At 32.2% G+C, this 25,629-nt stretch overlaps 4 protein-coding genes across 4 annotated transcripts; 2 read left to right on the plus strand and 2 right to left on the minus strand.

Annotated features, from left to right (window-relative positions):
• Window positions 1-775: 775 nt before the first annotated feature.
• On the plus strand, window positions 776-2,886 carry LOC105122149 (ankyrin repeat-containing protein At3g12360-like). The gene is made up of 2 exons (XM_011021079.1): window positions 776-1,500; window positions 1,876-2,886. Exons 1-2 carry the CDS (start codon window positions 913-915, stop codon window positions 2,656-2,658), a joined length of 1,371 nt encoding a protein of 456 aa, XP_011019381.1. The 5' UTR covers window positions 776-912; the 3' UTR covers window positions 2,659-2,886.
• Window positions 2,887-4,198: 1,312 nt separating this feature from the next.
• LOC105122150 (ankyrin repeat-containing protein At2g01680-like) lies at window positions 4,199-5,997 on the minus strand. Its single transcript, XM_011021080.1, has 2 exons — window positions 5,323-5,997; window positions 4,199-5,058 (listed from the first exon to the last, which is right to left on the minus strand). Exons 1-2 carry the CDS (start codon window positions 5,929-5,931, stop codon window positions 4,255-4,257), a joined length of 1,413 nt encoding a protein of 470 aa, XP_011019382.1. The 5' UTR covers window positions 5,932-5,997; the 3' UTR covers window positions 4,199-4,254.
• A 7,832-nt stretch (window positions 5,998-13,829) lies between these two features.
• On the plus strand, window positions 13,830-14,732 carry LOC105122151 (17.9 kDa class II heat shock protein-like). The gene has a single exon (XM_011021081.1). The coding sequence runs from the start codon at window positions 14,009-14,011 to the stop codon at window positions 14,480-14,482; it is 474 nt and encodes a 157-aa protein (XP_011019383.1). The 5' UTR covers window positions 13,830-14,008; the 3' UTR covers window positions 14,483-14,732.
• A 79-nt stretch (window positions 14,733-14,811) lies between these two features.
• On the minus strand, window positions 14,812-19,993 carry LOC105122152 (S-adenosyl-L-methionine-dependent methyltransferases superfamily protein). The gene is made up of 12 exons (XM_011021082.1): window positions 19,668-19,993; window positions 19,492-19,550; window positions 19,359-19,409; window positions 19,086-19,224; window positions 18,748-18,833; window positions 18,504-18,602; window positions 17,458-17,511; window positions 16,763-16,907; window positions 16,520-16,578; window positions 16,020-16,179; window positions 15,616-15,777; window positions 14,812-15,471 (listed from the first exon to the last, which is right to left on the minus strand). Exons 1-12 carry the CDS (start codon window positions 19,921-19,923, stop codon window positions 15,200-15,202), a joined length of 1,542 nt encoding a protein of 513 aa, XP_011019384.1. The 5' UTR covers window positions 19,924-19,993; the 3' UTR covers window positions 14,812-15,199.
• Window positions 19,994-25,629: the final 5,636 nt, after the last annotated feature.

Here is a 25,629-nt window from a genome sequence, read left to right on the forward strand (position 1 = left end):
AAACACTCCCTTGGTATGGAACTAAATACTTAATTTAATATGGGTGTCATAATATATTCTTTACATTATCTTTATACAAATATTATTTACCTAAATTTACTAACGTCTAAAAGCTCTTAATTAAAAAAAAAATGAAAGAAAAGCTTGTAGAAAATTTATTTGAGGGAAAGGATGAAATATCATTTTTTTTAAAAAAATATATAACTTTATATCTTCATTTGATTTTTAGCACAAGATAATTCCAAAACATTTTTCCTGAAGAAGATTTATTTTGTGTGTGATGCTAAAATTATTTTACGCTGGTAGTTACAGAGGGACAACGAGTTGACCCAGAGCAGTCTGCATAAATAAGTAAGGATGATGATTTACCAATTAATAAAAATCTGTTCAATAAAAAAAATTTCAAGAAAGAAAAGAATTAGGTGCATTGGTTTTAGAAAGGTACATCGACCCCGGAATATTTATGTTTATAACAATAACCTTTGACCTGTTATTACTTGCTTTCTGGAGAAGGATACATTCAGAGCATTGAAAATTCAACAACCGCTTAACAAATTCTCCATGTTATCTTCAAATTCTTAGGAGTTGGTCCTTTGATTAGGACTCAAACGTGTTGATGATGGCACTATCTCAGATTGGCTTATCTGTGAATGTAGTTACGTAACATGTCAAAGGGACTGTTGATTTTCTCTGTATAAACTTGGACAAAGTTCAATGAGAAAAATCCACAACGTGGTCAGCACGAAAATTTTCCATCGGTGTGTAAACAATGAGATCGATATTTTGACTTGATGCGAGCTTGAAGTTATGACGAGGAGGAAATTTTGTGTCCATGCTTTAAGGAAGGCTCAAGATCTCTTTGATAAATCTAGGCCACTGAGACAAATGGTGCGCGTTACGATAGAATAGACAATGGAGAGAATGGAGGAGGTGCAAAGAAAGCTTCAAGAAGCGGCTGTTGAAGGAAATGTAACTTCCTTGCTTATATTGCTTCAGGAAGATAAACTTTTTCTTGATAGATGTGCTGTTACATGTCCAGCAGAGACGCCTCTGCACATAGCTGCCATGCTTGGACACTTGGAATTCACGAGAGAAATTCTTTGTCGAAAGCCTGAATTGGTCAAAGAGCTAGACTTGCATAGATCATCTCCGCTTCATTTGGCTACAGAAAATGGTCACCTTGAAGTAGTGAAAGTATTGTTATTGGTGGAAGCGGATCTATGCCTTGTTAAAGATCGAAATGGATGGAACCCTCTTCATGTTGCAGTGATCAAAGGCCGAATTGATGTCTTGAAAGAGCTGGTTCAAGCCAAACCTGATGCCATTCGAACCAGAGGTCAGCGAGGCGAAACCATCCTGCATCTCTGTGTCAAACACTACCAATTGGAGGCAATGAAATTCTTGGTAGGGATCACAATTGCTGACACTGAATTTGTAAATTCAGAGGATGATGATGGCTTCACTATCCTACACCTAGCAGTAGCTGATAGAGAAATTGAGGTATGAGAAAGAATAACTTTTCGAACTGCCGTAGCCTTTAGGCTCAAATGCTTTGACCTCTTATTTTCTCAGCACCTTGAATCATGACCCATTATAGTTTCACCTACAATTAGCAACTAGTCATTTTGTTTAAGATTACTTGTCTTCCAGTCCTGTTCTGTTTGCCAAATTGGAAAGCACGGTGATCCGCAATCGGCATCATTGGCGAACAAAGGTTTTGTACCAGAAAACTGTTGGGCATTTTTTTTTTAATTAAACCAGCTCTAATACACAGGAGCTTGATTAAGAAACAATGTAATCTTTCCCGATGCTCTTCTGGTGTGCTAAAACTTGTTTATCTGCTCCTTCTGACTTGGTAGCAAAATCAATTTTCAGGTCATAAATTTTCTCATCTCCGAAAGTCCAATACAAGTAAACGCACTGAACGCAAATGGCTTCACAGCTTTGGACATTGTGTTAGCACAAGGCAGAAGAAACATCAAAGATATAGACATTCAAAACACTCTTAGAGAAGGTGGAGCTATAAGTTCCAAGGACATGCCATCAACAATGCACGGATTGGATGCCATCAGGCCCAGTAACTCCACAACTCTAAATGAGAGGTATTGTTGGAGGAAGAAAAACTGGCTGGAAGAAAGGAGAAATGCATTAATGGTGGTTGCATCACTAATTGCAACCATGGCTTTCCAAGCTGGAATTAGTCCACCCAATGGTAATTGGCAAGAAGACCTACAACAACCACCTTCACAATCACATGAAGCTGGTCGGTCCATAATGGCTGATAAAATGCCAGATGATTTTGCTTTTTTTGTGGGGTACAACACCACAAGTTTTCTAGCATCCATCAGTGTGATCATATTATTGATTAGTGGGCTACCATTCAAATGGAGGATTTTCATGTGGATTTTGATGATTATCATGTGGATCGCACTTATAGCAACTATCTGGACATACTACATCTCTATATCTTGTTTGTCTAGCCGTCGGGGTGAAAGTACTACAGCCAAAGCTGGCGCCGTTGTTGTATTTTTTGGAGTGATGGGCATTGTTCTTATAGGACATTCCATCCGTCTAATATGCAAAATTGTCACGTTTGCAAGAAGGTCGAGAGCAAGGAGATTTTCACGATCAACAACCATAACTCACGCCAACATTTAATTTGTATATGCAGTTTTGTATCAGGGAATTAATCTCTTTTTTTTTTCAGGGCCAACATTGAGACTGAGTCAGAGAAATTTTTTCTTGATTCTAGCCTAAATATTAGTATGTAATTAAGACCTAGATACTACTATCTGCTCTATATAAATTAGTTCTATGTATCAATGAAAAGATAAGCCTTTACACGTATTTATAACATGGTAGCAAAGCAGAGATACTAGATTCTACGAAAATCTCGCTGGTGACTTGAGTCTTCTGAAGTGGAGTGCACATGTAGCTCACGCGCAATTTAAATAACCTGGAAAAACCTAAACACACAACATCAATCCGTAGCCCATATTTTTCCATTTCACTTGGGTGTGTCTCATTGTTGGTGTTATGGGCAAAATCGAGAGGGTGATAGTGATTGTTGTGGTTGGCTTAGTGAGATCGATGGTGAGAAGATGAGCTGGGCTTGGGTGGTTTTCGATGACGGGGATGAGAGGATATGCTTGGGTTTGTGGGGGTTTGATGGTGGCAGCGCGAAGGGGGACCTGCCTACTGATTTCGACGGTGGTTCCTAAGGTTTGTGAGAGGGAGGTTCACACAGTGGTTGATGGTTGTAGAATGCATATATGGTGGCTCATGGCTGTGGGATTTGGAGACTGAGAGTCACTGTGGTTTTTGAACTGGGCTTTTCTGGGTAGGGCTGGCTAGGAATATGCTGCAATGAGCTGTTGCTTGGATGAAGGGCTGGAATTTATAGGTGTTTGCTGGGTTTTGGATGTTTGAAGGCACTGGTAGTGTTGGGAACTAATTAATGTGAAACTGAAATTTGTCCGAGAGAGATGGTAGTAGCTGTGTTTGTACTGGTATGAATTGATTTGGGACTAAATTGAATTAAATCAGTTTAATTAGACTTCATTGGTATGAATTGACTAGATTGAAACAAATAGGACCGAAATGAAGTTACATAAATCGATTTAACTGGTCCTCTAAATATTTCTTCCTTTTCATTACAGTCCTTCACTTCATTCAATTAGGGCTTTAAATCTTGAATTTTATCTCAATTTAATCCCTAAATCAAATCTTTTCAATTTAGTCTCGTGAATTTAGTCCTTGTTTCTTAAATTCTTGCCATTTCAACTAAATTTGTCCTGGATCCCCCTTTTCTTTTCAATTACTTGGATCAATTTAGACTTCTATATTTAATTAATTGTTGTAAATTCATTATTAACACTCAAAATTGTGTAATTTCGACCGATCCAACTTCTAATTTTGACTAAACAAGACCCTAAGTCTAAACAAGATACGTGTTTTTTTGTTTTCCCTATTCAATTCCTTGGTCGTTGAACTTTTAACATGTAAAAGGGGTAACTTCTGCATGGAGAACACCAAATGTTTAATTATAATTTCTTTTTTTAATGTATAGTTTTTTATTATATCGATTTGGAATCCGGACAATTTGTATCTGTCGACTGGATCCCTCTTTAGAACTTTTCAACTAAAAACATAAAATTAACTACAAAATGGAATAAAATAAAGAAGAATGCCCCACAAGATACAATTAGTATTTTTTTATAAGAAGATTGTGTACAGATACAACATTAGTGTGAATCACTCAAACAAAATTCGACGATCAGTTGGCGCCATTAACCTTCTTCCAAACTTGACAATCTTGGGGATCAAGCGGGCAGAGTGCCCCACAAGAAGAACGCTCAACAATCCAAGAATCACCACACTGAGTACAACCACGGTCACAATGTAAGTCCTACGCTGATGAAGGCTAGACAGACAGTATATGGAAATCAAGTAAGTAAAAGTTGATTCGGTGATTGCAACCCACATGATCGCCGTCAGAATCCACATTGAAAATCTCCACCTAAATGGTAAGCCACTTATCAGCAACAAGATCACACCGAGAGATGCTAGAAAAGCTATGGAGTTGTGCAAAACAAATTTATTATAAGCAGCTGGGAACTTATCAGCCATTATGGACCGGCCAGCTTCATGTTCATTTGATGCTGCCCCCTGTAAATCCTGTTGCCAAAGACCACCTGGTGGACTAATCCCAGCTTGGAAAGCCATGGTTGCGATGAGGGATGCCACTATCATTAACGCATTTCGCTTTTCTCCCAACCCATAGCTCTGTCCCCTTGGATACTTCCTTTTCAACCGCGACTGTAAGCTTGTAAAATGATCTTCTGATCGTAAGTTCATGGCCCCAACAGCTTCCAATCCGTGCACTGTTGAAGAGAGGCCTCTTGCACTTGAAGCCCCTACTTGGTGAAGGGAATCCTGGACGTCTACATCTTTCCAATTTCTTCGACCCTGTGCTAAGGCAATGTCTAGCGCTGTGAAACCACTAGCATTGATCGCGTTTACCTCTATCTCGGTTTTCATGGTCAGAAAACTTATGATCTGAAAATTTGTCTTTTCAAGTTATTATGGGCACCAAAAAACTTTCGATTAACATTTTCAATCGTGTCAGATACTCCTCTAGTTAATCTTCCTTAATCTAGTTATATGCAAGTTCTTTGTGGAGTGTGAAACACCGGATTCTTCTTACTCCTGTGTCTAACAAGTTCTTGTTAATTTTTTAATTTAAAATCTACACTCTTCATGTCACGCTAGAGTCATAAAGGGATTGTAGTGTTTAGTAGTTGGAGAAATCTATTCTCATACCTCAATTTCTTTATCGGCTACCGCTAAGTGCAGGACAGTTGAGCCATCATCGTCTTTAGAATTTATAAAACCATAGTCTTCGATTGTCTCGACCAGGAGCTTCAATGCCTCCAATTGGAAGTGTTTGACACATAGATGTAGGACGGTCTCACCCCGTGCAGTCCGATGAAGAACAGCTTCGGGTTTGTTTTGAACCAATTCTTTCAAGACATCAACTCGGCCTTTGATCACAGCAATATGAAGTGGGTTCCGGCCATCTCGATTCTGAGCAAAGCACATGTCAGGGTTGACCGACAGCAGTGCTCTCACCACATCAAGGTGCCCATTTGCTGTTGCCAAGTGAAGTGGAGATGATCCAAGGAAATCGAGTTCTTTTGCGAATTCAGGCTTTCGACATAAGATTTTTCTTGTAAATTCCAAGTGTCCAAGCATGGCAGATATGTGCAGAGGTGTCTCTGGAAGACAATCTGTAGCACATCCATCAAGGACAAGCTTATCTTCTTCAAGCAATTTCAGCAAGGCAATTACATTCCCTTCCACCGCTGCTTCTTTGAGTCTTCTTTGCATCTCCTCCATAGTTCCCTCCAATCCTATCTTTATGAGTACCATTTGTTTCAGTCCCCTCGATTTACGAGGATGATTAGTCTTACGACTCTTCAATAATAGGAGAGCAAATTATTTATTTGTCTGAAAAGAAATTTCTACTAAGTCAAGACTCAAGACTCTGAAAAGAAATTTCTACGAAGTCAAGACTCAAGACTTCAAAGCGTGCTATTCAGCATAAAACATAAAATAAGTCTTAGACGAAATGTTTGAATATATCAATAAAATTGTGTATCAGAATTTGAAATTCGCATCTGTTCTTGTTGACTGCTCAACCAACCCAGAAAAGAGGTAGCTTGACTCCAACTTTATTAAGTGGACCTAACTATAAAAATTCTTAAGAGAAAGTATACTGAAATAGAAAAATTTTCAGGTATGTTATTAAGTCTTTTACATAGTGTTTTGCTTTTTTAGAATAATGATAGTAATTATTCATTTGTTAAATTTATAATTAAAATAAAGTTTTTAATTAAAAAAAAAGAAGTAAAAGTCATCGATTTTTCACTTAAGCCATATGAGTTGAATCACTTTAAGGTATTTCTCTCTGTTTATTTTTTCATTGTTATTTTTTTTTCAATTTGATCTTTCAATGTTGTATTTAATGTTGTGTTGATTGAAAATTAAAATTGATAATTTATTTTAATTTACTTTTATCTAGTTACCGTGGTCTTATAAAAACATTTTAGTAATAGCTTAGTGCTCGATTTCACAAAACAAAAATTATTTTTTTTATTTGTAAAAAAATTAAAAATGTGAGGAAAAAAATAAAAAAATAATAGTCCTTTTTTTAAAAAAATAATATAAGTTCTGATCTTTTTTTTTTGTTTTGTTTTTTCATCATTTTTTTATTGTTGATTTTTTTTATATTGTTTTCATTGAGATTTAGAATTTGTTTTGATATATTTTTGATATAATTATCTTGATCTAAAAAAACTCTTGTAATTGGGTTGAGACTTAGTTTCACAATAAATCCAATTTTAGTATTTGAGAAAAATAAAAAATGGGGGGACCATAACTAAAATAGAGAAATAATAGAAGGCCTAAAAAAAAATTTATTTATGCCTCAATGCTTTTTGAGATTTTGTAAAATAAATTTGGTCCATTTAGTTTGGAAAATAAATATTTTGGTTTAAAATTTTATTTTTCTTGCACTTTAATCTCTAATTTTAAGAAAAGTAAAAATAAGTTATCATGAAATGGTGAAGGAAAGAGAAAGTTTGTGATAAACTACTTCTCAACAACGAAACTCATTGTTCTCAATGTCAACATGTTCTATTTGATAAGTAAAATTTCTTTTAGATTTTTTTTTATATTGCCCCAAAAAAATAGATCAAAGATTAAGAATATTTTTAGATTGAAGCTATTTTTTTTTAAAGATTGAATGTTACTTAAAGACCATAAACAGATTTATAGAAGTCCCTGTTCAATTGAAAAAAATGATGAAAATTATTTTCTAGCTTAGTGTTAGCTAGAATTTGGAACAATAAACGATATGTCGCCTACTATATTAAAATAAAAAAAAAGTGAATGACATTAAAGAGAGAGAGAGAGAGAAAAAAGGTCAAACATGTTGGGCTAGCAGGTTTAACAAAAAAAAAATTGATTTTTTTATTTGTAAAAAATTAAAAATAAGAGGATCAAAACTAAATAAAGAATAAAAAATAGTACTCCTTTTGTTTTTTTAAAAGAAAATAGTGCCAACCCTGGTCCTTTTTTTTGTTTTTCTTTTGATCATCAATCCTTTTTATTCTCGATTTGTTTATTCAATGTTGTTTTCATTGGATTTAGTATTTATAATTTATTTTGATCTATTTTTTATATAGTTATCTCGATTTAAAAATATATTTTCATTGGATTGAGGCTTTATTTCATGAAAAATAATCTAAATTATTATTTGAGAAAAATAAAAATGAAGGGGACCAAAACTAAAACAGAAAACAATGAAAGGCCTTATTAAAAACACAAGTGTTTGCGTCTCATTGCATCGAAGCAGAAACCATCTAAGTAAGGCTTAGTACTCGGCCCACAAACAAATATTAAAAGACCATCTCCACAAACTTTAAAAATCAACCCACCCTTAGTTCAAAACAAAGAGCTAAAAACGTTAACAATCAGCCCACCCTTAGTTACAAACATGCATCACTAAAAAGCCTGCAACCCTGTTCCTGTCATTTTTCTTGAATCTCTTTATGCTCATAGCAACCCTTTTTAAACTCAATATTCTTTTATAGTACACACTTCATGATCTTAGCATAAAAATTTAAACACAATCCCCAAAAAAGATTTTTTTAAATATAAAATTAGCATACAAAATGTAAAAATTTGGCAAAATAACACCGTTTCAAAGCTCAACATGATCAAATTATACTCTAATTCCTTAAGCGGTCGACTCTTTATACAAAACCATAATTTTATGATCTTTTTTAAATATATTTTATGAGTCAAAATATACATCCCTATCCAACTTGTAGACTAAAAAATAAAATAAAATTAAAATCTCAAATTATTATTATCAACATAATAATGAGTAATTCTGAGTATTTAGATGTAAGTTTGTCATAACTAAATAAGTATCTACTCTAAACAGATACTATGGATGGCCTAACAGGTACACTTATGATCCAACGAGACACATTTAGGCTGAAGAGAAGGTCTAGTTACGTTAGACAAGAATAACAACTCAAAAATACCATAGCTTTTAACCCGATCATTAGGTCGCACTTAAATTTTTATAGGAGTTTTCAAAGGTTATTTTTCTTATGGTATCCATTTTGTTGTTATGTGGGTCGTTGAATATTTAGATATTAAAAATCTCATTAAAACCCTCTGGTTTTGGTAATTTTGAGATTTTTCTTGTTATTTTTGGAGCCAGTTGATTAATTTCCTGGCCAATATGAATCAGTCGACCAATTGAGTCAGAAATAGCATAGTGTGACTATATCGCATTTCAAAAATATTATATTTACTAAATATCATTATTTTAAAGTATGGCATGGTCAAACTGTGCTATTTGGCCAAAATATTTTGCTCCCATGTCAATTCGTCATTTTTTTTTAATTTTTTATGCTAATTACCTAATTTATCCAAAAACAATGATCAAAGGTTGATGACATAAAGATTGAACATTGGAACAATGATGAAACTTAACATAAAAAAGGTAGAACCTTTATACTTGTCAATATGGTTTCTTTCCCAGAAAAAAACAATCCACGATATACCTTTCTTTGTGAAACCAATGTTAGAGCAAGTGAGTAAACTACAAAGGTTTGCATTCTTAAAGTTATAAGGATTGTTCCAATAATGTCTTCTTTTTAGTTATTTTTCTTTTTATTGGGGATGGCTCGGGGTTCAAGGTTAAAAGTGGTGGTAGATGCATTTTTTTTTTTACAATGAAGAGATGAGGTTGGTATTACTCTAACCAAACAGAAAGAGTTGGCAATCAGTCCTTTTTTTCAAGAAAGGTTTTCATGTGGTTTTATAAGGGAAGGTAGGTTTGTTAAATTTGAACGTCTTGATGCTTCAAGAAGGATGGAAGCCCTTGGTTGAAGATAATAACAAAGGTTCATTATGTCCTAAATATGGTGGGAGGAAGATACTTATAGTCCTGTTGTTTTTAGACTCTTAAAAATTTGTATTTATTATGTTAATGGAGCATCGTAGGGATAAAGGAAACATATCACACCTTTAAATTTAAAGGAGGTCATCTAGGTTGTGATTTGGGAAAGATTTGGTCTATTTTGATGAAAATATCAAGTTAAACCATGATTGTTTAGGTGGCTACTTGGGGTAGATATTTTGGTTCAAAATTGGATAAAGCAATGAGGGAGACAATAAATGGTATCAGATAATAACTTGTTTGATTTTTTCTCTTTTATTTTTTATTTGAATACATAGAAACAACATTATTTCTTCCTAATACACACAGCTTTATCCCAAAACACACTTTCATTAAAGATAAAACGATGTTGTTTCTTCAACTTATGTTAACTAGGTTTTTTTGCCTTTTTTATCAAGTTAATTCTACTCCCTATTTTTCTTATAATTTTACAATCACATCCTCAATTTGTTCCAATCTTAGGGAAGCTTTTCAATTGTATCATTGACCTTTCTTAATTAAGCCTTCATACTTCAGCACATTTTACATCACGATCATAGTCTTAAAATTCTTCAATTTCATCCTTAATAAGCTCTTTGAACTTTTAATTCTTTTGATTTTACCTCGATTAAATCAATTAGCCCTTTATAACTTCAACACCCATTGATTTTAGTCCTATAATCTTTAACTCTTGTAATATTGACTTGAATTAACTTCAAAACTTATATTTTTATTCAATTAAATTCTTATGCTTAATGATTCTCCTAATTTTAGTCAAGTTGACTTCCAAACTTTATTTTTCTTTTATTTTAGCCTATGATTAAGCCAATTAATCTCTTTAAAGTTCAATCGGGCCCTTGGCTTTTTTATTTTTTTTCAATTTTACCCTTATCTTTAACTTTCTTCATAATTAAGCCCTCTTCTACCAAAATTAGACTACAAAAATTTGCAACCATGTCTATGCTGTTACTCAAACTTTCAATTTATGCAATCTTAACCAATTTTCAATCGATTAAATATTTCTTTAGCAAGACCCCAAATTATCCATCAACTTGATATTTTGACTAACTATGAATTATATATTTGTCTGGTTGTGATCTAAAGTATTATTATCATTATTATTTTCTATTTTCTTTTCCTTTTTTTCTTCAAAGAAAATATTTTCTACTTAAAAATTATAAAGTTTCTAGAGAACTCATAATAAGGTTATGATATTTTTTTCTCTTAGTATCACCACTGACAAAAGAAGTTCACTATTGAAATAGCTTGTCCATAGAGACACCAAAGGGTTGTAAAAAATAAGGTTTTTGTTTTTAATAATATTTTTGAAATATTATTTGTATTATCAATTCCAAGAGAAGTTGTTGTGGATGGTCTACTAATAATTATTTAAACCAAGTTTCCATGTAAGTTAGGAATTAGTGTCTTAGAAGAAAAAGGATTTAGAATCCTTAGTAAACTAGTATTTAGAATTCTTAATGGATTATGATAGTTTGAGTCCATCCTATCATTTTTTTTATATATAAATAAAGGGCCTTGTATGTAGAAAAATAAAGTGTGTTAAGAGTTGAATGTCAATCAATAAAGCTTGGGAGGTTCCAAATACTTATGTGTATTTTGTTTCTAATAGGATCTCCCCTTTAATTTATTTTTACATAATTTTTAGAAATTCAATTCTATTTGAAATTCAAATTCATACCCTTAAAAAAAATCTAAACACAAGAATTGATTTCACCATATGAATTGAATTGGATTTATAGAGTTATGAACAACTTGTCAGTGTCTAGTTATGAAAGTTTAACTTTCTTGTGTGATGATATCAATTTTCTTGTGAGATTTCCTTATGATCTTATTTAAATTTAAAGATGGCTTTGCAAAGAAAAAAAAAATCATAGCAAGTGATTGGTGTGTGATTAAGTATTTTCAAATGAACAGATTAATAAAGTAATGAGTCCTTTTTCAAATTCTTGATTAGTGAGTTCTAGCTAGGTCATGTATTTTCATCCTCTTTAATCTTACCCTAAACCTAAAAAAAATAAAAATAAAATAGAAGTAATAGTAGAAGACTAGATTTTTATGCTTGTATTATGTTATTGGCTAGGTCAACTTTTTCTAATATAAAAAAAATGTTCAGTCGATGATAACCTAAGTTAACTTGACCATTATGTGACCTAAGATATGAGATTGAGATACCCTTGCAGAAGAAAAAATCACAAAGTTAAGGTTCAATAGCCTTATGATAAATGATGAAATTGAAAACAATAATCAATTTAAAAAAGAAAAGAAATATCAAGTCAATCTAGGTTCACTCTACTAACCTGCTACCCGCGATATGAAATTAAGATATTAAAAAAAATGACCTAGAAAAAAGGATTGAAGTTAAAAAAATAAAAAAAATTAAAAAAACTAGGTTAACTTGACTAACCTAAAATCCGGGATAACTATATAAAAAGAAAAGCAAAAAAAAAAATCAAAAAGCTCAAACCCCAATAAACTAATTTTAAAAGATAAAATTAAAAAAATATATTGAAAAAAAAAACTAAGTCATTTTAGATTGACTTGACTACCCAACAATCAAGGATAAACTTATAGAACAAAAAACATAATAAATAAATAAATTAGAAAGTTCATGGCTCATTAGTTAATGTCAAAGGATATAATTGAAAAAAAAAACATTGAAAAAACCCTAGTAAACTCAGGTTATCTTTACTAACCTATGACTTAGGATAACACTAATAGAAATGAAAGTAGAAAAAACTAGAAAGCTCAATACTCAATAGTCTAATGTTAAAAGATAAAATAAAAAGAAATAAAAAGAAACTAAAACATACCAAAATTAAATCGAACTAATTCTCAAAATCAGTGACCTTGGTCATAAGACCTGGATGACCCTGTAGAAAGCAAAAATAAAAAACTTACGAACAAAACTCTTAATCATAAAAAATTAAATAAATAATAAATAATAATCAAAACAATAAGGATGAAATATCATACAAAAACTAATGAAAAAAATAATGAGGGGTTAAATTGAAATATTAATTAAATTAAAAAAATGATAAAAAAACAATTAAAAAAAATAAAAACTAAAATTGGATAAAAAAATTAAATGAAATAAGTCATTAAGGGACACAAATGAAAAAAAAAACATCAAGAAAAGAATAGAAAAACAAAAATTAAAAGAATAAAGACCATTTTTTCATAAAAATAAAATTAAATCAGGGATAAAATTTAAAAAAAATTAATAAAAAATCCAAAATAAATTAGGACTAATCAAAAGAATGAGTTGAAAGAAAATATAAACACAAGGACAACTCTAAATTTTAGTTGAGCTAGCATCATTTTCAAGGAAATAAGAGGGAAAAAAAGAAAGAAAAGAACCCTATTATAATAAAAAATTTCACTACATGTGTCATCTTATTAGTCTTACCGCTACTAGATGTTTCAAAAGACACGATAATTAGGTTTTTCTAACTATTAAAAGTCGTTGTAAACATAGTCTAAAGAATATGAACGTATCCACTTATTATAGTGTGTGTTACAATTGCCGGCCATTTTTTATTAATATTTTTATTTGTTAAAAAAGTTATTTACTCCTAATTCAAGCATATTATAACAAAATAACAATGATGAAAATACCAAAATACTCATGGATTTCTTCTTTAAATTTTTTATTTTATTTTAAGGGCAATGAAGTTATTTTTTTTTTAAGATGTAAAAACATTACCTTTTTATTTGTTTTTAATTGAAGTTATGTTATTTAATTATGTAAAAAAAATTGATAAACAATTATATCTTAATTAATTTTATAATAACAAATGTATCATATTTAAAAGATTATATTGCCTCGAAAAACAAGACCTTTTTTTATTATAAAGAAAAAGATGTTATTACACTGCAGTAATCATGGAATGCTAAATCTAGTTCTATAGTAATACATTGATGGGTTTCAGATTTTTTTAAAAAAATAATTCTATGTTAAAAATTAAGCAATGTGAAAGAGACCACACCGCCCTTGACGAATGGTATAGCGGATTGCGACCCTTTAATCAAAATTTCCTGGTCTTCTTCGATATTATTGTCGTTTCAACCAGTCGTAAATAATCCTTGCTTTTTGTCTCTTCTCTCTCTCTTTTCTTGAGGAAGGAATCCTTGTCAAGGGAATGACTTGACTTTTCTTCTCTAGAAGAAGAGAGAGAGAGAGAGAGAGAGAGAGTGGGACTTCAAATAGTAAGTCTTGGCAATTACTTTTTGGGCTCCTCGTAAAGACTTTGCAGTTTTGCTTCTTCTATGAACATTCTAGACCCAACTCGTATACCCAGCAGAAACCCCTGGAAAGTCCCTTCAGTTTCTCCATCTCTCCAGAAACTCCCATTTCTCCACCCCCAATATCCCTCTATAAATAACCACCCTCCAGTCGATGAGTTCGAACACCAGCAAGAGAAGAAACACTAAAAAATTCAATAAGCGAAAACTCCAGCGAGAAGAGAGATGGATTTCAGAATCATGGGTCTTGACGCGCCACTCTTCAACACCCTCCAGCACATGATGGATGCAAGTGATCATGAGGCAGACAAGTCCTTCAATGCGCCAACACGCACTTACGTACGTGATGCCAAGGCAATGGCATCAACGCCAGCTGATGTTAAAGAGTATCCAAACTCCTATGCGTTCATCATTGACATGCCGGGACTGAAATCAGGGGACATCAAGGTCCAAGTGGAGGATGACAATGTGCTGGTTATTAGTGGAGAGAGGAAGCGCGGAGAGGAGAAAGAAGGGGCCAAGTATGTGAGAATGGAAAGGAGGGTTGGTAAGTTTATGAGGAAGTTTGTGTTGCCTGAGAATGCTAACACTGACGCTATTTCTGCTGTTTGTCAAGACGGGGTTCTGACTGTTACTGTTGAGAAATTACCACCTCCTGAGCCTAAGAAGCCTAAGACTATCGAGGTCAAGATTGCTTGAAGAAGAATGCTTGATTACATGTATGATGTGGCTTGTTCTGCGTGCTAAGGTGATGATAAATAATGAGGGTTTTGCTGGGTGCTTTGCTTGGGGGTGTGGGATAATTTTGAGTATGTTTGTGTTTTGAATGAGTTCATTATTAGTTTTCTCTTTAGGAAACTAGTGATTGTTTGTTCAAAACGTGGGTATGAAATATATGAACGTAGTGGTGGCGTTATATGTTACCTTTTTCTTTCTAATTTGTTGCGTTTCTGCCAATTTTCTTCCCCTGAACATCTTCATCTCTGACGTTTTCGAGGTTTATTTGGAATTCTCGACGATCATTGCACGATAGAGCAACATTAATTAATCACCGCAGCCATATACCATTGACATACCGATTCACACTAATCCTACTAGCTGAGAAACGGAGCAGACATATCTTCAGGTTCTTGAAACTCTATCCTAAAACTAGCTAAAACTAATAAACTGGAAAACTCTATTAGCTCGCCATATTGATTTGCCCGATAGTAGCAGGAACCTGAAAGCCTATCGAGCAGGGGTAAATTTATCTGCAAAAGCTTTCGAACTTCTCATCAATCATGGAATGGGTTTCGTCAGTGTTTAAACTGAAAACAAAAGGCAATTATCTAAAAGGAAAGGACGAGGAGCGAAACTACTGAAGTATGGCAATCAAATTGAGAGTTCTTTGAACTGATTTCAGGTTTGGATAGTTCTTCAATTAGAGGAATTGTATGTCTTTCTTGTCAGCGAGCTCTTGGTGTGCAACCATGGTTTAAAAATACCTCTATAGAATACAGGCAGCGCAAGATTTTTCGTGTTCACATGGCAAAATCTTTTTAACCGGCCTCTACCATTTGCAAGAGATCCAGCAAGTTTCCGGCTTCCACTTCGTTCCTCTGAGTTCTTTTCAGAGCCCTTCTTGACGAAAAGGGCAATGAAGAAGCCTTCTTTGTCCTCAACTGGATCAGTTCGAAGCAGATGTTCGGCTGCAAGGGAAAAAACAAGAAATAGTTACAAAGGTTTGAACTTCATATTGCGCAACTCATTCAGTAACACGCGATTGCATTCAATTGAGTCAAATCAGGAGTTTCACACAAAGCAATACAATAATGATTCACAGAAGCACTTACAGCCTTCAAAAACTGGGAGACCACGGCGTTGCCATTGAGGAAAGGGAGTTGCAAGCTGGAAACCATTGGATGTGGCCAAAGGTAGAACTGAATTAACAACGTCTTCATTTTCAATTTGATTGATGGAGCATGTACTGTAAACAATTCTTTTAACGGCTGGAACTGCAACAGTTTTTGTTTCACACTGTGCTAGTCAGAACGTTTTGAAGTGCACAACAGTAAACAAATAATAGCAGCCAATAATTTTCATATCCCACACTTTTTCGAAACCCTTCTACGCAGCACTTTCTCATTTTGGGTGGTATGTGGTTCTGGTGATATAAGCAATTTTAAGTTGCAGGAAGGATACCATGAAAGTAACTGTAGAAGTAACGGGTTTGAATCAATTAAAAAGGAGAACTTACAAGACAAAGCATGGGCCAGAGCCTTCTTTTGAAAAGCTGCAAGCTTGTTCAATCTCACTGTGTCTACAACATCAGTGGTGCGAGACGGGAGTAAATGGTCTAATCTTTGAGCAGCAGTCCCAGATCCAGAGCAAGAAGGGTCTAGAAGGATAGCAGAGACCTGTGGTAAAGTACTTGCTCGTAAGTAAGAGCACATGATATGCCAAGTAGATGGATCCCTCATAGTAAGGCTACAATAAACAATATTTCCCAACCTATTAAAGTGAACCAAAATTAAAAAAACGAGGGTATTTTTTAAGGGTTAGCTGGCTAAACAATTTGTGGAAACAACTTGCTAATTACAAGGAAAAAGCCACTCGATGTTCATTCAGAAAGAGCAGAAATACTAGGTATCAGTCACCACAGTTGCAGAAGCGGCGGCATGTGGGGATGCTGCAGTTCAAACAGTGTGCAAACAATTAGGCATCAGGAATCTTAAATAACATCATCGATTTATTTACCTTGGAAAAAGGACCTTTTGGGTCAATGTTTAGAAAATCACCATGCAGAACTTCAATGTCTAGAAGCTAGTTAAGGCTAAATGGGATGTTAAGTAAGATGAAAACTAAGAAGCTAAGAATAAAAACAATAATAAATAAAATTATTGACCACGAAAGAGAATTTAGCATGAACAAATCTGGGAGCCAAGTGAGAGAGAGATCTCATGCAAAAGTGAAAATATCAGAAAACTGCATAAAGGATACTAGCAGCACCAGAGAGTCTGACAGTGTCTTCTAAACGTTTAGCCCTATCCTTATTCAGCTCACAAGCAATAATTTTCCCTTTTCCTTTCATAAGGGCAGCAAGGTGAACGGTTTTGTTCCCTGGAGCTGAGCATGCATCAAGAACCTTTACAGAAAATGAAACGTTAACCACAGAGAGCATGAAGGAAACCACAGAAGAAATGCAATGGACTGGGGGCCCACTGCCACCATGAAGCAAAAGAATATATCCATGGTAAGGTAAAGGAATTGTTGTAAGGAATTTTTGAACATTATTTTGTACTTCATGCGTCATGTTTCAGAAAGAAAGAAGGCATATCAAAGTAAAAATTCTCAATTGTTATGGTTCCAGAATAAATAATTTGATAAGCATTAGAAAATAGCCCAAAAAAAGCGATTATACACCATCATGCATTGAAAATAACTTGTCAGCAAATAATTAGTTGCTAAAACGACACTATGCTGAGCACCAAAATTTATTTCTTCAAGAAACAAGTAAAACGCATGCTACCAAACTATGTTAAATTATCAAATCAAATGGGAATGGGTATACCCCAGGTTCTGGAGGAGAAAAGAAAAGGCACATCTAAAACTGACTAGTAAAAGATTTTAACAAGTTACCAATACAAGAAGCAGAGAAAGAATGTAGAAAGTAGCTAGCATTTACCAAAACTCACCTCCCATCCTGGTTTGGGATCAAGAACTGCTGCCACCATTGAACTTGCCTTTCCCTAAGAAAATAGAGGATTCCATTATAAGTCATATAGAAAGATCCAAATAAGAATTTATCAGCAAACCTTAGTCAACAAATTTTTTATCTAGAAAAAAAAAAGCTTCAATGGGAACAATATGGGCCTCAAGAATCAAAGAAGCCTACTATATTGGTAAAAGATGCAGTGTGGTCTTATCTCTATGGTGTTTTATATCTGTATTTTAGTTGCATTAATTCTCAATTTCATGTTTCCATAATCCAGCATGTTGCTAATTTCCATGCTTCAGTATATTCTTATTTTACTTAATTAAGTTGAATTTTTAGGAGTTAAGGGGTGTATTAATAATTTCTTGTTCTACAACAGGCGGGTCTTCCTTCTAGTATGTGTGTTTTGTTGGTTTTGATAAGTAATTTTCCTTCGGTTTTTCCTAGTCAGAGTCAGGATTCATGTTTGACTCTCAATTTTATGTCTCAGTATGCAGCCACTTTCCTTGCAAAGTGATTCAGAATCATTAGTATTTTCAACTGTGGAAGGAAATCTAACACTGGGAATGAAGCAGATGGAAACTTAGGTGATCTGCCTTCCAGAATTCGTAAATGCATATGGTAGAATGTTCCATCATCTCTTAGATTCCAAAACAATTACAAAAAATTCAAATTGGTTTCTCATTCCAAAAGAACAAGAAAGAGCCACAATATAACTTCGCATTTGATGTGCAGTAGCAGGAAAACACCAATATTGGCTCCCAAATTTTGATTTTTGATTCTTGAATTGATTCCATATTTATTAATCACTCTGTCCATGAACATTTATTGGCCTTAAAGAATACACATAAAAGTTGCGTTTTCACTGCAAACCTTTTTGGTTAAATTAAACCCCTGCACCTTTCCAATCTCGTGCTTATTTAAAAGAACCCTATAGAAACTGGACTTGACCTGTTTTCAGAGTGTAAATTTGAATATCAAAAGCTTTAGTTAGAGCATCAAAGTAAAATTCAAATAACTTCTTACTTGCACAAAGATGCTTCCATTCAAGACCAGAGAGTGATTATGCAAATCAGTATGTGGTGGGAGCACCAACAAGTGAGGTATCATGTCGTCCTTCTGAACCTGTTTAACAAAAGAACAAAAAACATCAAAAAATTATTTCCAGTTCATGACATTCAACATTCCTTTCACGTGAAAGGATAACTGCTACTTTGCACAAATATTTCAAACTCCCTCACTAAAACTTCACAGAAATCTCAGAAAGTACCTTGAATTGTTTTCCTAATTCATGCAAGGCAGAATCAACATCCAATTTCAAGGTATTCACGCGAACATAACAGGGTTTTGTAATATCTGCACCACAATTAGCACCCAGATGTTCACATAATTGTAAGAAAGCAGACAACTAACCCTTTAAAAATTCAAAGAAGGTCAAGGACAATGAAAAACCAAATCCAAAATCTAACAATAACAGAGTCTCAACTTAGATCAATTATAGCAAAGGAATGTAGAACTTAAAACTAAACCCATCCTCAAGTAACCCTCTCACTCTAACAGCTTTACCACGGAGCGCAACTAAAATTCAAAATTAGCAAGAATATGTACCCGGTGGCTGATAAAGAGCAATAAAGTCATCAATGTTCTTCGCTTTTTTTCTCACTACAAGCTTAGCTAAAGCCGACTGCATAGCATCTTTTCGACATGCAAGGAACTTCTCCGCATCACCGCCAACCAATGAAATCTCCTACGAAAAATTAACACTCCACATCAAACCACCACCATATATCTTTCTTTCTTTCTTTCTTTTTCCAAAAATATCAAATATCACTCCACGCATAACAGAATTAATTTTTCTTTTATTAAATTAGCATAAATTACCTTTCCAAATAAAATGTCATAAGCTATAATATAAATCAATTCCTCTTGTCTCTGCAATAACACAGCAATAAACACAAATTTAATCCAAAAACATAATCTTAATAAAATGTAAAAATATTTTATTTTTCTTTACCTTCCACTTGCTATTAATTATATTCGCAATCTCCAAAACATCCTTGATTATTCTTAGATCTGAAAATTCAAAAAAAAAAAACACATTTAGCTTGAATTATAAGCATTTCACTCTCTTCGGCACTGTTTGGTTAGCATTGGAAAAATACTGTTATAAATTTGATAAAGCTGACTTACGTTTGAGAGTTTGGCAAACAAGAGCGAAAGTTGCTCTTTTGTTTCTGATGGAAGGGCTGTAGACAAGTGATTTAATGGAGGCAACGGCTTGGCGATTAGCGTCTCCTTGAAGAACCGTGTGTAAGACCTTGGCTGCTTCTCTTCTAGCGAAGTAAGCAGACCGTTCGGCGTTGTTCAGCCGCGGCTTTGCGGATTTATCGGTGGTTTGTTTTGGTTTCGGTTTGGGTTTGACGGAAGGCGCCTTGTTTCGAGCCATAGTGTGGTGGCTCTGAATAACTGTTGGGGAGCGAAAGTTATGTCTTAATTGCGCTAAGCTAAAAGTGCAACTAGACGACGAGGCGTTCTTGTATTTTGCAATCTCAACATTACCACCATAATTTTAAAATCTGGTCCGGTAATTAACCCTGGTTAAAACTCACCCGGGTTATTTTATAAAAAATAAATTAAGAATAAAATAAAAATAAATATAAGAATCTTTCAATAAAAATTACATCCACCCACCATCCACCCTTCCAAACAATCAAATCTCCATAGGTCATTCTTTCTTTGCTTTAAGTCTACATTTTTGACATTCACTAAAGTAAATCACTGCAAATCCCTCTGTCTGGCCTCTCTTATGGAAGAAAGAAAGAAGCTAGCTCACAGGATTGGTGAAAGAAACTGTCTCGTTAACCTGCCGTCTCCCTGTCTTAGACTCTAGGAAACTGCGTTGGAGAGTTCGCTTGCCCACCGACTCAATCAATCGGAGGAAACTCTATATCTCTCGTGTGGTTATGTGTAGCCTAATAATCTAACCATCTGTATTTTAATTCTTATGAGGAAAGTCTGAATATTTACAGTCCTTTTAGTTTCTTGATCTTGATTTGCTTCTGGGTACTTGCTTTTTATCTAAAAGACTCAATCTTTATAGTATTCTTAAATTTCTGATCTAGATTCAATCTTCACAGTGTTTCTAGCTTTTTTTCCTTGATTTTGCATCTAGATACAGATTCAATCATGGATTCTTGATTTTGATTCTGGGTACTTGTTATTTTTGGGTCTTAGGTTGACCTGGCGGGTCATCTGAGCTTGACCGGGTCAATTGTGACTCTGGTTTTTTGCTTTGCAAGACTCGCTTAAAGTCCTGAGTCAACTGGATCCCAGTCAACCCGCCAGCCCGGGTTTAGAGTTTTCAAACCATGCTTATCAATAAACAATTTTTTTATATCTATTTTATCCTTTTATTTTCTAAAAAATTCAATTAAGAACTTTCATTTTATTCTAAAGCTTTAATTTTTTTTCATAATTTTATTCAAATGATATTGTTTCTTGTAAAAAATGAAATCATTTTATATTAAAATTAATAATTTCTGTTAAGCGATCCTAACAATAAGTTCTTAATTCAGAAATAAAAATGATTCAATAGTAAAATTAATATGAAAAATATTTTGAATGTAAATTTGATAGCATCTCAATAATTTAATGATATATTTAATGTTTTTACTTTCCTTCTTTTACATTTTTTTCTTTCCTTCTTGTACCTCAAATGATCCAATTAAAAAGTTAAAAGTTATTTTAACTTGCTGATTGACGATGTTAACCATTTATTTTTTTAATTTGTTTTTGTTAAAACAATGTATTTTTTATCATTTCAAAAACAATCAGGATCGATTTTCATGATTTGTAAACTAGATATTGTCTTTTATATATATATATGTATGTATGTATATATGTATGTATGTATATGTGTGGTGTGTGTGTGTGTGTTTGGAGTGTTTAAATGTACCTTTTCCAATTAAGCTTGAGTTTTCAAATATTTTTTATTAAGTTTTTTTTTTTTTTGAGATTCGTTTTGTTACATGCTAACAAGATAGTTATGTTGACATGTTTTCAAGTATGGATGAATTTATTTTTAAAAAAAAAGAAAAAGAATTCAGTTTATATTGAGTTCACGTACTATGTTTTTACTATTCGAGCTTTTGAAATTCGAACTTATATTCATTAAATGCTTTTATTAGATTTCATTCATTAATTGGTGATATTTTCTTTAAAACATCTAATTTTTGAAAAATAATAATGATGATGATAATAATAATAATTTTATATTAAAAGTTTTGGATGATAAACTATAAACCACAAAAATTTATGGCATTACTATTTATTTTTTAATAATTCATTTTAATCATTATTTTTTTTGGATGATTTAATGCTAATTAAAACCAAATTATTTTTATTTTATTTAGTTAATTTTATATTTATATTTGTTTATATTATCATTTGATTTAATAAAAAATTCATTCAAAACATTCAAGTAAATAATTAGTATTATAAGATTAAAGAATATTTTAATCTATACTTATTTTTAATTAAATGTATAAATAAATAGTTTTTATATTTGTAAAATATTTTATATAAAAAAAATATGTTGCAAATATTTGTATGTTTAATTTTTTATTAATAAAAATATCCAAAAAAAAACCATGTAAAATAGCCAGTAAAACACTCAAGTTCTTTCAATCTGCTTCTCTCTCCTAAATTAAAAAAAAAAATTGAAATTTGTATGAAATCATTATTATTTTATACTTAATTATACTTAATTTTATTAAATATATTATTCAAACTTGTGGCTATCTATTTAAAAAAATTATAATATCATGTTAAAAAATTATATAAATCTAAAAATTTAAATTAATATAATTTATATTAATTTCTAATAAATTGTAACAAAAACATTTAATTGATGATTTTTTAGAAGTTTAAAAAATTAAATATAAAATATAAAATTAGAAATGAATTGAAAAATTAATGCATATTTAGTGAACATGTTCATTTAATAACTCCGTTGAAATATAATTGAAGCACTTGACTAAATAAAATTTGAAATTTTTCGCAATTTTACATAAAGAGAAAACAAATGCTCATATGAAAAAAATTAAAATCTAAGATACTAATAATTATTATGTTGATCTTCAAATCTTGAATTCTTGAAGAAGATATAATACATAAGCAAAAAAAATTGTTGGAATGTATTTTTTAATAAAAAAAATTGCAGATCATACTTGTAGACTTATGGAAGTACACATTTCCATTGACGGACAGGAATACTTGGTTCCATTAGAAATCCAGAAGTAATAAACTTTAACAATAAGTCAAAGATAAACTGAAGTAAACCGGGATTATGATTTTTTATTTTGAGTAATAATCTAAAATTTATCTTTCATAAATAACCCGTAATAAAATGAGTTAAAATCATTTAAAATTAGAAATATATTTGACTGACAAAAATGACCCAAAGTATTTTTTTTAAGAAAAAAATGCTAGATAAGTTATAATTAATAAGTTCAAAGTTAAAAATTTTAAGTTTTAATTAAATAAAAAAATTAACTCAATTTTATAACAAGATTTTTATTTAAGTTCGAGGTTATCAATTATAACCAAAATCGTCTTATAACATCTTTTTTAAAAAAAAAGTAAAAAAAAAAAAGTTAAATTATTATTATTATTTAAATCATTCTAAACTTAGGATAACCTAAGTATGCTTCAAACTGCTTCTTGAACACATTTTTTACGTTGGCGAGGTCTAGCAAGTGGCTTCCTGGAAGAAAGGCGTCTTTGAAAGAAATGGCAGGCCCCATAAAACGATAGACTTGTCGGCATAAAGTCTTGGACTTATTTTAGTTCGGCAGCTTGCCAATGAAACTGAGACATGCTTGCTCTGTAGACTCTGGTGCCGTTTGGTAATGTGGCAGGAACTGAGGTATAGCCAAAACGCAAAAATTACATGTTTGATTATGTTTAAAATATAGGTTCAAAATGATGGAATCCACCCCTTAATGGCTGAACCTATGGTTAGAAAAAAATGACAAGTAGCTGCTATTGACCAATAGCAATCTCAACCTGTTGGATAATTAACACCCCTGCTCTCCCATTAAAACTCCTCTGCAAATCAATTGAAATGTGGCAGGATTTTACAAAACATGCCTGCTTATCCATACAAAATGCAAGTTAAATTTGTAGTTGCATCAATGACACTACATAATTACATTAGAAAAAAATCACATGATAATATTGCATTTACAGAATTTAATTGCAATCCCAATTATGTACCTGGTGATATTTTACCAGATGTTGTGACACGCTCTGAAAGCATTGGAAACAGTAGGCAAAGTAGAATGAATTTCGTACGTGATTACAGATAATTTGATGGAACAATAAAGCAAAATTTATATAACGTCTTGTTTGATTAATGATGTAATAGCAGTACTTAATGCTTGTATGGGATTATAAAGTTTTTCATTAACGAAGCAGTAATATAATATTTTTTTCACGTTGTAAAAAATTATTATTGCAACTGGTACACGACAACGATCTGGAACGTAAAAAAATCAAATTAAAAAATTTTATTCTAAAAAAACATTTTAACATTTTTTGAAAACGCAGTTTGCACTGCATAAATAGTTACCAAACACTTTAAACTGTTTTTTGTTCAACCTCAATTTCAATCACACATAAAATTTACATGTTTGATTATGTTTAAAATATGGGTTCAAAATGATGGGACCCATTTCTTAATGGCTGAACCTGTGGTTAGAAAAAAGTGACAAGTAGCTGCTATTGACCAACAGCAACCTCAAGCAACCTACCGACACTGTAAAAAAAAAAAGCTGTTGGATAATTAACACCCCTGCTCTCCCATTAAAACTCCTCTGCAAATCAATTGAAATGTGGCATGATTTTACAAAACATGCCTGTTTATCCATACAAAATGCAAGTTAAATTTGTAGTTGCATCAATGACACTACATAATTACATTAGAAAAAAATCACATGATAATGTTGTATTTACAGAATTTGATTGCAATCTCAATTATGTACCTGGTGATATTTTACCAGATGTTGTGACACGCTCTGAAAGCATTGGAAACAGTACGCAAAGTAGAATGAATTTCGTACGTGATTACAGATAGTTTGATGGAACAATAAAGCAAAATTTATATAACGTCTTGTTTGATTAATGATGTAATAGCAGTACTTAATGCTTGTATGGGATTATAAAGTTTTTCATTAACGAAGCAGTAATATAATATTTTTTTCACGTTGTAAAAAATTATTATTGCAACTGGTACACGACAACGATCTGGAACGTAGAAAAATCAAATTAAAAAATTTTATTCTGAAAAAACATTTTAACATTTTTTGAAAACGCAGTTTGCACTGCATAAATGGTTACCAAACACTTTAAACTGTTTTTTATTCAACTACAATTTTAACCAAACATATTTTTTTTCAAACCAACCTCAATTAAAAATATTTTTTTAAAAACAGTTTTTTTAAAACTATAGCAACCTCAATACCAAACACACCCTCCATCAAAAGAAAAGGCTCGAGATCGGATCGGTGGGCGGCACAGAAGAAAACAACCCTAATTAAGTTCGAAGTTACTCATAAGCTTCCGAGTGAGTCAAAGAGTCTGATTTCCTCTCGATGCATTGAATTGAAGAAGATTAAACTTGGTAGAAATGGCGACGCCCGTCCACCGTCGAAAGATTCCACATGTCCACCTGGTTGGTGAATGGGCGTGCCTTTTTAACACGACCTTTGAATACCTGTAGGAATGCCTCCTTTAAGAGATTCCCCTCGATTCTATTTTAGGAATAAAATGTAATCATAATTATTTTTTAAAATATTTTTTATTTATAAATATATTATAATAGTATTTATTACTTTTAAAAAAATTGTGATTATGTTTGTGTTCATCTTTAAGTATGCAATGTGGTTCTATTTGTGTTTAAAAAAAATTATTAAAAATTTACTTTTTTATATATTTTGAATTATTTTAATACATTGATTTTAAAAAAATATTATTACAATATATTTAATATAAAAATATTTTAAAAAATAATTATAACTATATTTTTAAATAATATAAACAATAAAAAATATTTTTACTGTGTTTTCTACATCACCCCGAGCAAAAAGACGTC

Source organism: Populus euphratica, unplaced genomic scaffold, assembly GCF_000495115.2.
Source record: "Populus euphratica unplaced genomic scaffold, PopEup_1.0 scaffold19.1, whole genome shotgun sequence".
Taxonomy (NCBI): domain Eukaryota; kingdom Viridiplantae; phylum Streptophyta; class Magnoliopsida; order Malpighiales; family Salicaceae; genus Populus; species Populus euphratica.

Coding starts and splice junctions, on each gene's coding strand:
- LOC105122149 (XM_011021079.1), top strand. CDS start 913: ATGGAGAGAATGGAGGAGGTGCAAAGAAAGCTTCAAGAAGCGGCTGTT. Junction 1,501..1,875: donor TAGCTGATAGAGAAATTGAG/GTATGAGAAAGA, acceptor ATCAATTTTCAG/GTCATAAATTTTCTCATCTC.
- LOC105122152 (XM_011021082.1), bottom strand. CDS start 19,923: ATGGCTCGAAACAAGGCGCCTTCCGTCAAACCCAAACCGAAACCAAAA. Junction 19,551..19,667: donor TGTTTGCCAAACTCTCAAAC/GTAAGTCAGCTT, acceptor TTGAATTTTCAG/ATCTAAGAATAATCAAGGAT. Junction 16,180..16,519: donor CAAAAGGTCCTTTTTCCAAG/GTAAATAAATCG, acceptor ACTTTACCACAG/GTCTCTGCTATCCTTCTAGA.
- LOC105122151 (XM_011021081.1), top strand. CDS start 14,009: ATGGATTTCAGAATCATGGGTCTTGACGCGCCACTCTTCAACACCCTC.
- LOC105122150 (XM_011021080.1), bottom strand. CDS start 5,931: ATGGTACTCATAAAGATAGGATTGGAGGGAACTATGGAGGAGATGCAA. Junction 5,059..5,322: donor TAGCCGATAAAGAAATTGAG/GTATGAGAATAG, acceptor ACAAATTTTCAG/ATCATAAGTTTTCTGACCAT.